The following is a 15,556-nucleotide window of genomic DNA, read 5'->3' as shown; positions in this document are numbered from 1 at the left end:
AGAGAGCAAGTACATAGATGAGGTAGAGACCTAATCATGTATAAGTTGACTCGTGAATTGAACGAATCTTCATCACTTCAGATATACCAGCAGAAAGTACAGAGTGAACGCTACACATAGTCAGTCATTAAGCACGCAAAGGGATATCGATGAATTAACATTAAAAAATAATTAATTCCATCCAATATAGACATAATGGATGTAGCAAGGAGATTTTTATTCTTCAAACGAAAGAAGTGAAGCCCAGCAATTCAACGACCCTCGTTTGGGATGACTGAATGTGAAACAAACAAAAGCTTAATACACTGTAAATGAAAAATAATGGGTCGGTGAAATTCCAACAAATCTAATCGATACTTGTACGTACATTTGTGTAACAGGGACAGGATTCGCAACTGACTAAACAATGTATGAAACTCAGGAACATAAAAATAAACCCATCCCTAATAGCGGTAAGTTGCATGCACGCTTGCACTTGACCTTGGGTAACAACATGGCGCCTATTGTTTAGTTGGCCAAACTCTCTCTATCTACAGCTCTGGTGAGACCCAAAAGCTTGAATAAGCTGGTTCAATAGTCACAGCCTTGGCCGTGAAAAGCCCAGAATGAAGCTGGACCAGTGTAAACACATCCACCTGAACTGATGATTTAGAGGCCTGAGACTGTCAGGATCACCTAAATCCAGGATCACTGCTCACCTCTATACATTCGTTCTTTATGTTTTTCCTGTCTGCGGAATCAATTTCCACATTCTCTTCAATGTCATTCTTCCCTCAGGGTCTTCATAGACAGCTGTTCACCACCATCTTAGATCCTCCCCAATCCAAAACAATGATCTTTTTGACCTTTGTTAACATCCCAACATCCACCTCAATCCCTCCTTCCAAATTTTCAGTTTCCCCTCTTGAGAGTTAGCTTCTGTATCCATCTTGTCCAGGCCATACATCCTCTCCTGCCCCCATTCCACCCCACACCCATTGTTTGTCCAAGTCTCCCTCTATCTTGGTCTTCAACTCTGCTGTTGGTGTTCTGTCCCTTTTGTCCTGATGCGTCCTGATCCGCTCAGTGTACTAGTACTAGATCACACGAGCCCTCGACGATGTATTAAAAAAACAATGAAGCTTCATTGAGTTTTAATGGGTTTGACGAGCTTAATCAAGGTTCCGGTAGCTCCAATCAGGTTTCTCAACGCTCAGATTTTGAGGATTCTTTGAGAGGAGAGGTGATAACTCTTTGTTTTCTCGGCACTCTTTTGTGTTAGAGATCAGCAGCGCTTTAATTATGATTTTAAAGTGCCCAGAATTAGTAGAAAATGTAATAGAAACGAAAATATCACTTGTGACTTGGGCCTAAATTTGACTTCACAACTCGATTAGCAATGGTGAATATATTCGTAGAAGCAATATTGCACATGCATGTTGAGAAATACTCGTATTTATCCACACGTTTCACTGAAGATCATATGTTCTCTCCTTTTCATTTCCAGGCGAAACCGAGGCCAGGCTAAGCTGCGGATTAATCTTCCAAAGGTTCGTGAAGCAGAAGGTGTGACGTTCCTTCTTTTTACTTACTTTCCTGGTCCCAGATGAATGTTGTTTGTGACATGGCCTCATGAAATAGTGAGGAATCTTGAATATTTTGTGTATTGCTTTGGTCAATGGAGTACGGACTGCCTTTCCACAAAGAAAGACTCCATGGCCGCGTATTTGTCACACAATACACTGCTGCTCTACTAGCAAACCACCAGTTGACATCTTTCACTCACATCCCTATTAGGAGAAGAATAGCAACTGCCTTTTCTCTAATGAGATGTAAAATTGGATTTAACAAACTTAAAGATATTTTTTGTGGTGGACATGATGGCCTAGAGATATGTACACTCACCTCTGAGCCATCTAGCATGGCTTTGAATCTCTGCCCCTCTACAAACTGTCATCTTGTTGTCTCGCAGGCAGGACAAGGCCTCAGTTTGTGCAGTGTCCATCGGATAGACGTTAAACTGGTCGTCCCGTCTGCCAACATGAGCTAGCGGATGTTAAAGATCCCACATTGTCCATGGTGTAATTATGACGAAATGACCTGATTTCTTTTCCCTTACCCCCCCCCCAACCCTCCCAAACAGCACCTCCTTGATGTGCGCTCTCTGAAGCACATTGCGAACCAGACCTTACACGACCACACTACGAAGTCGCTGCTGCATTTGCACACCAAGAAAAGGCCTCCAAGCATCAGTGCTCAGTTTCAGGTGACTATTCCCCACACTTGCCATTAATTGATCAAATTGATCTGTTTGGATTTTTTTTCAGTCTTTCTTAAAATTTGGCTTTATTATTTTGAGTCTTGTAAATCTAATTATTTACATTATCTGAAATACACTATATAGGTTATCTGCCAAGAAGGCATAAATTGTGTTATCTACCCCATCTATATCAACTTTGATTTTCATTGCTGTAATGTATATTTTAATGAGCTAGATCGATTTTCATGTGCATGTGAAGCCATTTCCGTTTGCTTGATTATTGTCATGGCAATGAGCCTGTACACAATCTTAAATGGCAGCAAAGGAGCAAGGAGTGAGTACGCAAGTAAGCAATGGTACGTGTTCAACGATGATATCTGCAAATCCCAAAATTGTTCTTAAAATGCGAAGGTACTCAGCTTAGAACATGACATTACCACTTGCTGATGCCATTACCATCTGGTGCAGCTGAGTTGTACTCATGGATGTGGGTTTGTAATGAATTATTGGGTGGGGTTAATTGAATGAGTGTGTCAGGGCATATATTGGGTGAACCACGACTTATGGAAAGCAGAGGTTAGGGAAAAGGTCGGGAAAGGACAAAGGTCGGGAAAAGTGTCCCATGACATCCATGAGACATTTCTGCACAGGATATGTGTCTCCATGGTGTCAATAATATTGCATATATCTTAAATTACATTCTTTGTATGACTACCAGGTGCTGAATTATATCTATCATGTATATATGTGGAAATGGCAAAAGAAGATTTTTTTTTTTACTCCTCCCTTCTCCAATGTCAACTTCATATGTGCTTCATATTGTGTAATATGTTATGATTTAGTGAGTCTGATAAATGATTGTACCAGTCAGCATCAGTTGTGCTGATGTCAACGATTTAATACGAATGCTGTGCGAATCCAGGAATCCAGGAATCTATGATGCTGTTCATGAATTCACTCAAAAGTGGAACCAAGATGCTAATTGTTGAATCATTTCCACCATGCGTAGGCCTCACTCAATAAGCTTTTGGAGATGCTGAGACATGCCAAACCTTACTTCATAAGGTGCCTCCGTTCCAACAGTAAGAAGGTGTGTCCCCACAGGGTTACTGAAGCTTCTTTATTTTGTCAGTATAAGGATGCTGTGTTAGTATGTGTTAGTATGCGTTTGTGGGTGGGGTGGGTGTGGGTTGGAATGGACTTCTTTGGAGGAGCGCAAAGGGAGTGTTGTGAGGGGCCATATCATCAACATTCTTTCCATATGGTATTTACATGGAACTTGATTGAAAATGAAAAATATATTTTGAACATCTCGTGGAGATGGAGAACATTTTAAACATATAGTATTTATTGCTTGCAGGATGGCCTTGAGGTATGCACACTCGCCTCCAGGCCGTCTAGCTTGGGTTTGAATCCCGAACAAGCTATGAACTCTCATCCTGGTGTTTCACAGGCAGGGTGATTCATCAATGTGGGTGCTGTCCCTCAGATGGACATTAAAATGTGCATCCTGTTTGCCATCATTAGTGGGTGGACATTAAAGATCCCACGTTGTCCTTCATGAAGAGTAGGTGAGCTCTCACCGGCACCCTGAACAAATTCCGAATTCCCGTCTTGACTTCCTGAGTTGGCGTGGTGACCAGACCAGGATTGCAGCCTAGAAATTACTTCGGCAACAACAACGCTCTATATAGGGCATGATACAAGATGATGATTATGATAAGTGTATATAATTAGTAATAAAGTATTTTTCTCATTAATTGTATATACTTACATATAGAACTAGAATGGCGCTCTTCAACGTCATGCCGTCGACCGATATGCCTACGCCCACATTATTACATCATTATACATACTTGTACCAAGTTTGATTTAAATCCCTTCAGCCGTTCTCAAGTTATAAACATATTACATACTCTGACCTCTAACCTTTGACCATGTGACCCCAAAATCTAATCATTTCATCTATACCTGCACCAAGTTTGACTTGGATCCCTTCATGCCAAAAAGTTTGGGAACCACTGCTCTAAAGAAATAAAAATAATTTGATGGAACATGGTAGGATGACATAAATGAAGAATCCTGGATGAGCAAAAGAGGCAATAAAAAATGAATACACTTAACGACGGATAATAAGAGCCCAGCACACCATGAGCACCACTCTCATTCACACACACAACAGACCAGTATTTGTGCGCATGCCGCCACGAGGTGGCAGTACAATTAAGCCACTGACATGCAGCCTGAGGTCTTCCTCTATGACAGGTAGGCAAGGGTGAGCAGGAACGGCACAACCATGCATTCCCTTGCAATTTCAGGCTGAAGGCACCAAAAAGGAGCAAAGCCAACAAGTGCCAACATGCACAGAATCCCCAGCACTCCTGGTTTTATACTTATCCCGCATCTTCCTTTGGGGCCATGCTCTGTGGCATCGTGAAATAATGGCGGCCCCACACCAATTGTAGCAAACAATCCAGCCCGTCATTGGCGTGTCCGCCGAGGGTGCCATTACACATGTGTGCCCATGGCCAGGGGAGTCAAAAGATGGGTTAGGGGAGTCGCTGCCTCGGGACCTGGGGTCCGGTGAGGGGCCCGAGCTTCTGTAATTTTTTAAAACAGTACAGTGTAACCCTTCATCGGCTCATCCTCATTTCCTCATCATTACATTTCAACCCAGAAACTGATTTTGCTTTCCTTGGCTTTCTTGCTGGAAACAAAACAACATTTACCATTGTTAATGGTACAGTTTCCAACTTTACAGAACATGGTTATAAACCAGAAATGTGCATTACAAAGAAATGGGTTTGTGTCCTCTTTGTCCAAAAAAATTAATAAATTGTAAAACCTACACGAGCACACAGGCCAAAAACCTTTCTCCTGACTATTATCCCTCCCCCCACCCCCATCCCCATACCCCATTCATGTAACAATATACTATACAACAACAACAACAACATGCATTTTAAGGCCATTTTCCCTGCTAGAGCGGGGGTTAGTCTTGCGGTCCCCATGACAATCTTCTCCATATTGCCCTATTTTCTGCATCTCTCCTTGTTAACCCCCTTGTCCGCATTTCTTCTTCCACCATCTTTAGCCACGTCTTTCTCGGTCTTCCCCGTCCTCTACTTCCTTCTTCATTCATTTCCATCACTCTTCTCAACCAGTCACTTTCATCCTTCCTCAACACATGACCAAACCATCTCAACCTGTTCCTCTTCACAGCATCAATCACAGGCTCTATTCCCATCATCTTTCGCAATTCATCATTTGTCTTCCTCTCTCTCAACGATACTCCGCACATCCACCGAACCATTCGCATTTCCATCCTTTCCAGCCTTCGTTGCTGCTCTACATTCATGACCCATGTCTCGCTCCCATAAATCATAACCATAACAATCATAACAATCCCATAAATCATAAATCATAATCAATCATAACCAATAACACTTCTCACACATGCAGCATACACCTTTCCCTTCAGCTTCAACGACACTCCCCTCCTCATCAGCACGCCACTCAGTTCCCGAAACTTCTTCCATGCACATCTCACTCGAGCAACCGTTGCCGAGTCTGATCCACCTTCTCCATTCAGCATGTCTCCGAGGTAGCAAAATGTTTTCACACCTTCCAGCTTCACGCCGTCTCCAAGATCCAACTCAACATTTCCTCCATCTGCAGCTCCCTCTGTGCACACCTTACATTTGAATGTAGCTGCCACACTGGTTAATGACCCTCTCAGACCACTACATTTTTGATGAACCCACTCAGCGCACATTGTACATTGAATGGAGTTCACTCCGACACCCTTCCTGCACACAGCACAGGGCCACTTCCCAGTTCTTTCCACCTCACCACATGCTTTACCACTTGCCATGTAACAATATACGATGTACAACAGATTTCCAACACCACGAGCTAAGTGCTCAAAAGTGAATGCCAAACAGGCCAATACTTGTGGATATATTTGTAGACTATATGTTATTCCTTCCCTGCTGTATTCAAAAATGAATGCAACATAAGCACGTATATCTAACCAGTAGGTGAGGCTCAGGTCTGACATTTCAATCACTGAGTGATCTTCATCTTTGATTGGACAGGAATCATGCACCACGTGGTAAGTATCTTTGGTCCCTCATTCATTTGGCATCGTCACACAGCATTGGTGATTTATGTTTATCTCTTGTCCACAGGATCCGATGGGCTTTGATCATGATCTTGTGCTGCGTCAGCTTCGATATACAGACATGCTGGAGACTGTTCGCATCACACGTTCTGGGTACAGTACCAAGTACTCATTTCAAGTGAGTACCAAGCCTGGAAGCCTGTCATCACTGCTCGCAGTTCTTGTTTATTCTGTTGCAGTTTGTGAACTACATCCCTTATTTCTAATATTTTGCAGCATTGCTATTTTGCAGTGCAATTATTTGCATAGGCAACGAGCAACTCTTTAAACTATCTTTACAAAAGACGTGCTGCATTCCAAGCGTCCATATTTGAGAAGCTTCAGTAAGGCTTTCCGAGTGGTTGTATTATTGTCTCTTTCCTCATTTGCTTTGACTCTGCAGGCCTTTAAGGAGAAGTTTGGATTACTGTTACCCAGCGACGCAGAGGCAACCGGAGAGGAAATAGCCACCCTCCTGAAAAACTTGCATATTGATCCAGACAACCACCAGATCGGCAAAAGCAAGGTGTGCACAATTTTTATTTCTGTTTGTCGTGCTCCAACTACTTTGAGGTTATACAAGCTCAAGTTGGAGAAAAGGGTGGAAAGTTGACTCATTTGATGTGAGGAATAAAAAGGAAAAGGGGCTATTCATGTATGACTTACATACTCTCCCATCTACCCACTTCTCCATCATTATATGCACGAATCTGAACCACCCTACATCAGGTATTCCTGCGAGAGAAAGAGCGCTTGCAACTGTTTAATGTGCTCCACAATGAGGTTCTCCAGCGAATCTGCCTTATCCAGTCATGGTACCGAGCCACAGCAGCACGTCGCCTTTTTCTTCGTCAACGTCAAGCCATCCAATGCCTGCAGGTCTGATATTGCCCTCTTTGCAGATCATGTATTCTTATACATTTAAGGAGGAATCACTTGAGAATTAACCAGACTTATTTTAACCCTATGTAATTGATGCATGATCAGCAGCTACCATTTCTTGGAGTAGCATGACCAGTAAAAACATTTGTAAGTGACTGTTTTGTGCTGGCAATTAAGGATAATATGGTGGAAATAAGCAATATATATATATATGTTGTTACGGACGCGGTTAAGATGTTATTTACCGAGCGGTGGTATTGCCGCGACCTAACAGTTCCCCCGATTCTTCCCCAACTCACCCGATTCCACCCAAACGTTGGCCAAATCGCGCTATGCTAAATCAATGATGGAAAGGACACAACGACTGGGATAGATGAAACGACGCAAGGGGTACAGTTCTCGAGACCTCCGGAGGAGGGTATAATTACAGTGGTGGAGAAAAGGGGGTAGATTACAAGGTAGTGAGGTAAAGACACAGAAGAGATAGGCACTTAATTACAGTCTTATCTTAACCCAGACAGACCACAGACAAACGGAACAAGGCTGACTTAAACAGGGATTGATGGCAGGGAGGACAGGTAGGTTGATAGCACAAGGTGCACCTTGGCTCGGGGACAGGCTCAAGCACGGTCCAAGAGATGCAGGGAGGTGTCACAGCGCTCGGAAGGGACGTCTCTCTTGCTTCAAGCTCAGCGCGCATCTGACGTCACCTCCCTCTTCCTGCGCATGCTCAGCGGGGAGTGACACGCCCTCGGCTGGTTGGCTCCGCCCCCCTGGGGCCAGTCCGCCGCTTCCATTGGGTGCGGGGGTTACTGGGCTCCGCCCTTGACGAGGAGCTGACAGGGAGCCCCTATTTGGTAACCCCGTCGAGCACATGTTCGATGGCGGCTCGTTGGGAAGGCCTCGTGCCCTCCCAACACCCCCTACCAACCAAGCCGGAGTGAGGACGTGCACTCCCTGTGCACGCCGCTGCCGTTTCTGTTGTTGTTGTTGTTGCTGAACCGTGAGGAAGAGCTGCGGGGAGGTATTGGGAGGTCCTAAACTTCCTAACGGTGCCATACAATCACATTCTGGTGCAACGAAGGGTCAGAATTAATGGAAACGAGTCCTTAACTGACATAGACTAAGAATAACTAGCAAGATGTCCTATAGTTGTCTTACATGAGATGCGGTGAACCTGGGCACGACATTTAATGGGGGAAATAGGGGGAGGTCGGGTCTACAGAGTGTTGTTTACAGCAAATGGGACTAGGGAATGGGGGATTGGGGAGAGTTGGGAAGTATTTAGGAAATAGGGGAATATTTACAAGCGGATATGGATGGATGCAAATCCCATATCCGCAACATTGCACCCTTCTCTACCTCGGGGCGTCCCGACCCGATAAATTTTTACCTACGTTAGTGTGGCACTCAGATGTAGTTCCCTCTACTATTAACTCAACCCTGAGTGCGACAGTTTTACAGATGTTCACAAATGAGTAAATATGTCCCCCTGCGACGTTGCACCCTTCTCCTAACAGAAACACACCCACAGGATAACCGAATCGCGGAAAGCATCCTCAAACTAAACATACAGCCGGTAGGGAGCATCATTTATACAAGACTGATATTTACACTACGATCCAGGACCTGTTCTTTGAGGAACACATGCAGATGCTATGCATAGGGAGAGCACGCATGCCAGCATCGATACACCAACCCACGAGTGCCCTGTGGCCCTACGGCCTTTAATAATGTGCAGAGCACCCCGTCCAAGCACCAAAAGCACCACCCCATACGCACAGTCAGCACCATCCGGTGCACCAATAAAGTGTTCAATAACAATGCACAATTAAGTGTCCATGGTCACCGGTGGTGTCGCAGCCGGCCGATGTTCTGCCGCTGGTCTTGCCTTCATGGAGTGCACTTGGCCTTCTGGCTTCTTTAGAAATAAAGAAAGGCGCCAACCGCGTCCATTTCTAAATTGTGGCCGTCAGGGGGGCCAACTAAAAGTGGTTCACCTGTATGGCATAGGTGCCACGTTGACCCAGAGGTCCATCCACGGGTGGTGCTTGACCGCCAAAGAACTGCGGTCCATTGTGGGCGGCCACCAAAATTGCGGTCCATTGTGGGCGGCCACCAAAATTGCGGTCCATATGGTGTATCGATCCAGGCAGCAAGCAGCAGAAGTACAGGCCCACAACTGCGGAGCCAGCACCTGTGGAAGTGTAACTCAGCGTAACTTATTAATTGGCACTGGTAACTTATTAATTAACCTGGTAACAAAGCAAATACATTTTACATGCAAACTCTGTGAAGGACGAGTTTGTAAATGAGTTAGGAATGTGCACGAACATGATAATCTCTTGAAACACCTGGTCACAGCCCCAGGCTGGAGCACCCCCCTATTGTTTGATAAATGGAACTCACAACAGGGGGGGCTAGCTGGCGCCAGGAAGGCGACCAGTAACGTCAGCGGAGAAGAGATTACGAGTTCAGCGGACAGAGGATTAAGTCGAGTTGGTCCATATAAGCGGGAGCTGCGGCTGGAGTCGAGAGGACTTGCTGCGAGGAGCTCTGACGAACGGGACCATGGCGGAGGAACATCGGCCGAACGAAAAGGACCATGGAAAAGAGTTAATCTCAGCCATTGAATAATGCGGTATTATTTGGTAAATGGAATGAAGTGAATAATAAACTAGACCTTTTGTAAACCTGAGTCCGGTCATTGGAGTCCTGTGAGTCATACACGAAATTCTTCCACAATATGGAGGCACCGCTGAAATTTCGAGTGGACGTCGCCAAGGTGAGCATGTAAGCATGACGTCTTGGGGATCTGTCCATTATGAAATATGAATTCTGAAGATGGAGGATTTGGTGTGTGGGACTTGCATTCCGTAGGTAATCCAAGGAGTGTAAAAGTATTTTTGTCACGACCGTCCAAGGTAAAAGTCACGGATGGAACGGTTTAAATGATTCTATTATTCGTGTGCTTGCATATGCGTACGGTATACGCTGGGTGTTAAGAGCCTTACTCTGGTCTGCGGGCAAGTCGGCTCATGAAGTGCACCATGAGGCGATTTGTTTGCCGGGTCGGTAAGGTTCGGTAAGGTCCGTACACGTGTACAATCGTGTACACCCGTTTTAAATAGAGAATTTTTTTCAGTTTTCCCGCCATAACTAAAACTCGTTCGATTTTTTTTGACGAAATTTGCTAGATAAATAGCATGGGTGACACGGAACCAGTGCTGTTGTGTTTTTTTTTGACGAAATTTGCTAGATAAATAGCATGGGTGACACGGATTAAATGATTTTATGATTATGAATTAATGAGAAAATGATTTATATTTAAATATAAAAATTGATCTGCTTGGTGTTAGTTTAAGGGCTGTTCCAAATTTATCTTGATTATGAGACAAAAACAGCAGAATGGGAATCAACAGACAATGGAACAGCTCGCGACGAGTGTTTGTGGGTGACAACCACCCTCTGGTCGAGGCTCATAGAAGGGGTGATGCTTACTGATTCGGCACGCTTAAAATAGGTGTTAATGGTGGGATGTCAGAGGTTTTGGCGTGGGCTTAATAGTCACACTGTTTGAAAAAATAATGCTCGATGCAACATGATCCTAAAAAGAACCCATCCCTACACCAGGATCAGGAAGGGAAGGAATGGAAAATTTGAAGTATTAAAGTTACGGAACTCAAAATGTCTGGGTTTGGATGGAGTCATTAAAGGATTGAGTCATTCATTGGTTTGATGATGGTCCTAATATTTTGATAAATGTTTGATAATGGTCCTGGTGATTTTAGTCCTAGGAATAATATATGCTAGTGGTTTGTCTGAAGGTTTTAATGAGATCGGATTTATATCTATCTATAATTCCAGTAATCTCGGTGTGTGTGTCGGTCTGTCTGTATGCGACCGCTGTTTCTCAACAACTACCGGTCCGATATACTTGAAACTTGCCAGGTATATTGGTGGGGACCCGAGGATGTGCCTTTTCAAGGTTTGAAATTAATCGGACGGGTGGGTCCCAGGGTGTGGTCGCCGTGCTCGCGGGCCGTTCGCTTTGGCTCTGCGGATGGACCGAACCATTGCATGTAAATAGAAGGGGGGTTCTGTGGTCGTTCGCTTTGGCTCTGCGGATGGACCGAACCATTGCATGTAAATAGAAGGGGGGTTCTGTGGTCGTTCGCTTTGGCTTTGCGAATGGACCAAACCATTGCATGTAAATAGAAGGGGGGGTTCTGTGGTCGTTACTGCCACGTGGTTTCAAAGTTTTGTTGTTGTTGTTTGCACGCATGTTTTTTTTGCAAGCACGTACGGGCGAGCACGTACGTGCGGGCACGCGCTAGTATATATAAATTGAGGTAATATTAAGTTATGGAATTAATTGCTTTCAACAATGCAAAGGGTGACAAAATATGGGATTTTAATGGGATTTTTTAAATGGGATATTGGTTTAGGAATGTTTAGAGGTCATTGCAATGTGACAATGACTTGTGACCATTTGTTGTTGGAACTTGTTGTTGGAACTTGTTGTTGGAACTTGCTGTTGGAACTTGCTGTTGGAACTTGTTGGAACTTGTTGTTGGAACTTGTTGTTGGAACTTGTTGTTGGAACTTGTTGGAACTTGTTGTTGGAACTTGTTGTTGGAACTTGCTGTTGGAACTTGCTGTTGGAACTTGTTGTTGGAACTTGTTGTTGGAACATGTTGTTGGAACTTGCTGTTGGAACTTGTTGGAACTTGTTGTTGGAACTTGCTGTTGGAACTTGTTGTTGGAACTTGTTGGAACTTGTTGTTGGAACTTGTTGTTGGAACTTGTTGTTGGAACTTGCTGTTGGAACTTGTTGTTGGAACTTGTTGGAACTTGTTGTTGGAACTTGCTGTTGGAACTTGCTGTTGGAACTTGTTGGAACTTGTTGTTGGAACTTGTTGTTGGAACTTGTTGTTGGAACTTGTTGTTGGAACTTGTTGGAACTTGTTGTTGGAACTTGTTGTTGGAACTTGCTGTTGGAACTTGCTGTTGGAACTTGTTGTTGGAACTTGTTGTTGGAACTTGTTGTTGGAACTTGTTGTTGGAACTTGCTGTTGGAACTTGTTGGAACTTGTTGTTGGAACTTGTTGTTGGAACTTGTTGTTGGAACTTGATGGAACTTGTTGTTGGAACTTGTTGTTGGAACTTGTTGTTGGAACTTGCTGTTGGAACTTGTTGGAACTTGTTGTTGGAACTTGTTGTTGGAACTTGTTGTTGGAACTTGTTGTTGGAACTTGTTGTTGGAACTTGTTGGAACTTGTTGTTGGAACTTGATGGAACTTGTTGTTGGAACTTGTTGTTGGAACTTGTTGTTGGAACTTGCTGTTGGAACTTGTTGTTGGAACTTGTTGGAACTTGTTGTTGGAACTTGTTGTTGGAACTTGTTGTTGGAACTTGCTGTTGGAACTTGTTGTTGGAACTTGTTGTTGGAACTTGTTGTTGGAATGTTTTGGGAACATTCAAATGTTGGGTTTTGCTAACGTTTCCACAACGTCGCCACAACGTTTCACTTTCGTTGTTGCAACGTTTTGCTCCAACGTTTTGGGGACATTCGAATGTCAAGTGAATCAAATGAGAATTCAGGAATTATTTCATTATTAACGATTAATGAAGTACTTATTTAATTAATTACATTTCTTAATACATTACAGTAATTACATTACAGTAATTACCTGAGGTAATTACAGTAATTACAGTTCCGGTAATTACAGTAATTACAGTAATCATTGCAGTAATCTTATTACAGTAATTACATTACATTAACTCAGGCACCTTTTGAGTAAGGAAGCTGATATTTGGACATGACACTGACCAAGTGATGTGGCTGTCAAGGAAAATATTGATTTATTGATTAATCATTTAATAAATTAACTCGTTGATTTATAAATGACTTATTTAATTAAAATTCCTGAGAGACACATCTTCGGATGAAATACTTGCAGATTGGTTATGCTATGAGCCAATTGATTAAGGAAAATATTTTGTGATGGCCATATTGGCAATTTCGTGGCCATATTCGTGGCAACTCAGTTAGTGCCACTGCACCTTTAAAATGCATCCCTGCGTTCATTTTTCGATCGATTGAGTTGAAATTTTGAACAATCGGATCTGGACTGTCGCTGTTAACGACTCTAGCATGCACTCGTCCAATCAGGATGGAGCAGTATGGTCCCCGGATCATCACTGCCCGCAGTTTTTAATTAATTTTACTTTTCTCTTGGTCATATAATTTTGAAGACATGCATATCATGATAGAGGAAATGTTTGTTCTGTTGAACGGAATAAATGTTGTTTATTTGTGTGGGGGTGTATTTTGTGTATTTTGGATATATTTTTCACGACTAATTCCAGTTAACATCCTGCAAAATTTGCTCGTTTGTTGGCCGAGTCGAAATTGCGTTGAGTTTCTATGGCATGCGCCACTAAAAGCGCTGTGTAATGGTTGAGCTCCCTTTATTTCGTTTTGGTCATGCGGATGAGCAAACAAAGTGACAAATGCTGCGGCTGGAGCAGTAAAAGCGATGTTTTTTAAAATGGAAACGATGTAATGAGTAATTAAAAGTGGGAGGGGGCAACACCACGCATACCTCTTTTAAGGTGTGTATAAACCCTGGAATATTTCAGCAATCAATACAATGCTGAAACTATGTAAGTTAAGTTAATGAGTAATTTAATGAGTAATTTAATGAGTAATTTAATGAGTAATTTAATGAGTAATTTAATGAGTAATTTAATAAGTAATTTAATGAGGAATTAAAAGTGGGAGGGGGCAACACCACGCATACCTCTTTTAAGGTGTGTATAAACCCTGGAATAAACGTGGGAGGGGGCAACACCACGCATACCTCTTTTAAGGTGTGTATAAACCCTGGAATATTTCAGCAACCAATACGATGCTGAAATGATGTAATTTACTGTGTAAGAGGGTCGACCTTGGGTTTGTTTGGGTTTGTTGTTTATTTTTGTGGGTGTCTATTTTTTTTGAGTATTTTGGATATATTTTCACGACTAATTCCAGTTAACATCCTGCAAAATTTGCTCGTTTTCTGGCCGAGTCGAAATTGCGTTGAGTTTCTATGGCATGCGCCACTAAAAGCGCTGTGTAATGGTTGAGCTCCCTTTATTTCGTTTTGGTCATGCGGACGAGCAGACAAAATGACGAATGCTGCGGCTGGAGCAGTGGAAGCGATTGTTGAATTGTTCAATGATTATTCGATATTGTTATGACTTATTGTCAATAGGTATACTAAGTGGCCATGAGGTAGCCTGTTGCTATGTACAGTTTTATTCTATTGTTGATTATACCACATAGCTGTGGTGATAAAGGAAATGTTCGTTTTAAATAGATGATTATGATAGGACCATGACGATAAAATCATGATGATTATTATGAATGATATCATAGGGTTCAAATGCAGAATGATTGCATGAACTTGGGAAAGAACTTTCAAGCCCTATGGGATAAATTGGGTGGTACAAGCGAAGGAGTTTCAAAATTTAGCATGATTAAAGGAATTTTACAGTCTTATTTCAGGAGTTTTACGAAATTTATATTGCCAAGAGATTTTGGATACTATTAAAAGAAAAAATGATGAGATATTTTTCCCAATGAACTTTAATATCTGCCATCCATTTTGGCTGTCTCACGAATGAAAGATGAGTTGCCTTTAGTGGTTGCAAAGAAAATTTGTGGAGACCAGGCAAAATGGGAAAATATGTCAGATATGACCCTAGGACAGGACGGTGATTCATCAATTGACATGAGGTACGAACCCGAGGTGACGACCGATGAAATTCGATCTCAGTCAATGGATGGACCTGTCCTGACATCATTGGGGAAAGGGCCTATGCAAAGAGACATCCAAAGTGATTAATTTGATTTATTGATGAATATTGATGAATTAATTGAAATTGAATAATTGATTGAATTGTCGATTGATTGAATCTAATTGATTGAATTTAAGTGAATAAATTTAACTGAATAAATTGAACTGAATAAATTGAATTGAATATATTGATTGTTTGATTGATGAAAATGCGGTCTCAAGAAAGAAGCTTTGATATCTTTGCGAGATATTATCAATGTGGAGACAACCTGGGAAAATTGAGCAAGGTGGTGAGTTTATATACAGATATATATGTGCGGTTACCATTGTGTGATTTCCCCGTCAACAGAGCGGACACCTGAGGATTCACCCATTTCATACTGACCCTCCGGCTCATCTGCAAATACTGATCTGTGAGATTGGATT

At 42.6% G+C, this 15,556-nt stretch overlaps 1 protein-coding gene across 1 annotated transcript in view; it reads left to right on the top strand.

Annotated features, from left to right (window-relative positions):
* Positions 1–15,556, top strand: part of LOC144893080 (unconventional myosin-IXAa-like) — a 52,018-nt gene that overhangs the window by 15,755 nt on the left and 20,707 nt on the right. Inside the window, exons 6-11 of the mRNA XM_078782717.1 lie at positions 1,487–1,529; positions 2,123–2,245; positions 3,249–3,329; positions 6,430–6,540; positions 6,805–6,927; positions 7,131–7,280. Of these exons, the coding sequence (XP_078638843.1) occupies positions 1,487–1,529; positions 2,123–2,245; positions 3,249–3,329; positions 6,430–6,540; positions 6,805–6,927; positions 7,131–7,280 (631 nt within the window). The remainder of the gene's footprint in view (positions 1–1,486; positions 1,530–2,122; positions 2,246–3,248; positions 3,330–6,429; positions 6,541–6,804; positions 6,928–7,130; positions 7,281–15,556) is intronic.

The sequence above is a fragment of the Myxine glutinosa genome, chromosome 7, assembly GCF_964187855.1.
Source record: "Myxine glutinosa chromosome 7, kmMyxGlut1.1, whole genome shotgun sequence".
Lineage (NCBI taxonomy): Eukaryota > Metazoa > Chordata > Myxini > Myxiniformes > Myxinidae > Myxine > Myxine glutinosa.
The sequence above is the reverse complement of the archived record's forward strand: the minus strand, read 5'-3'. Positions and strand labels throughout refer to the sequence as shown.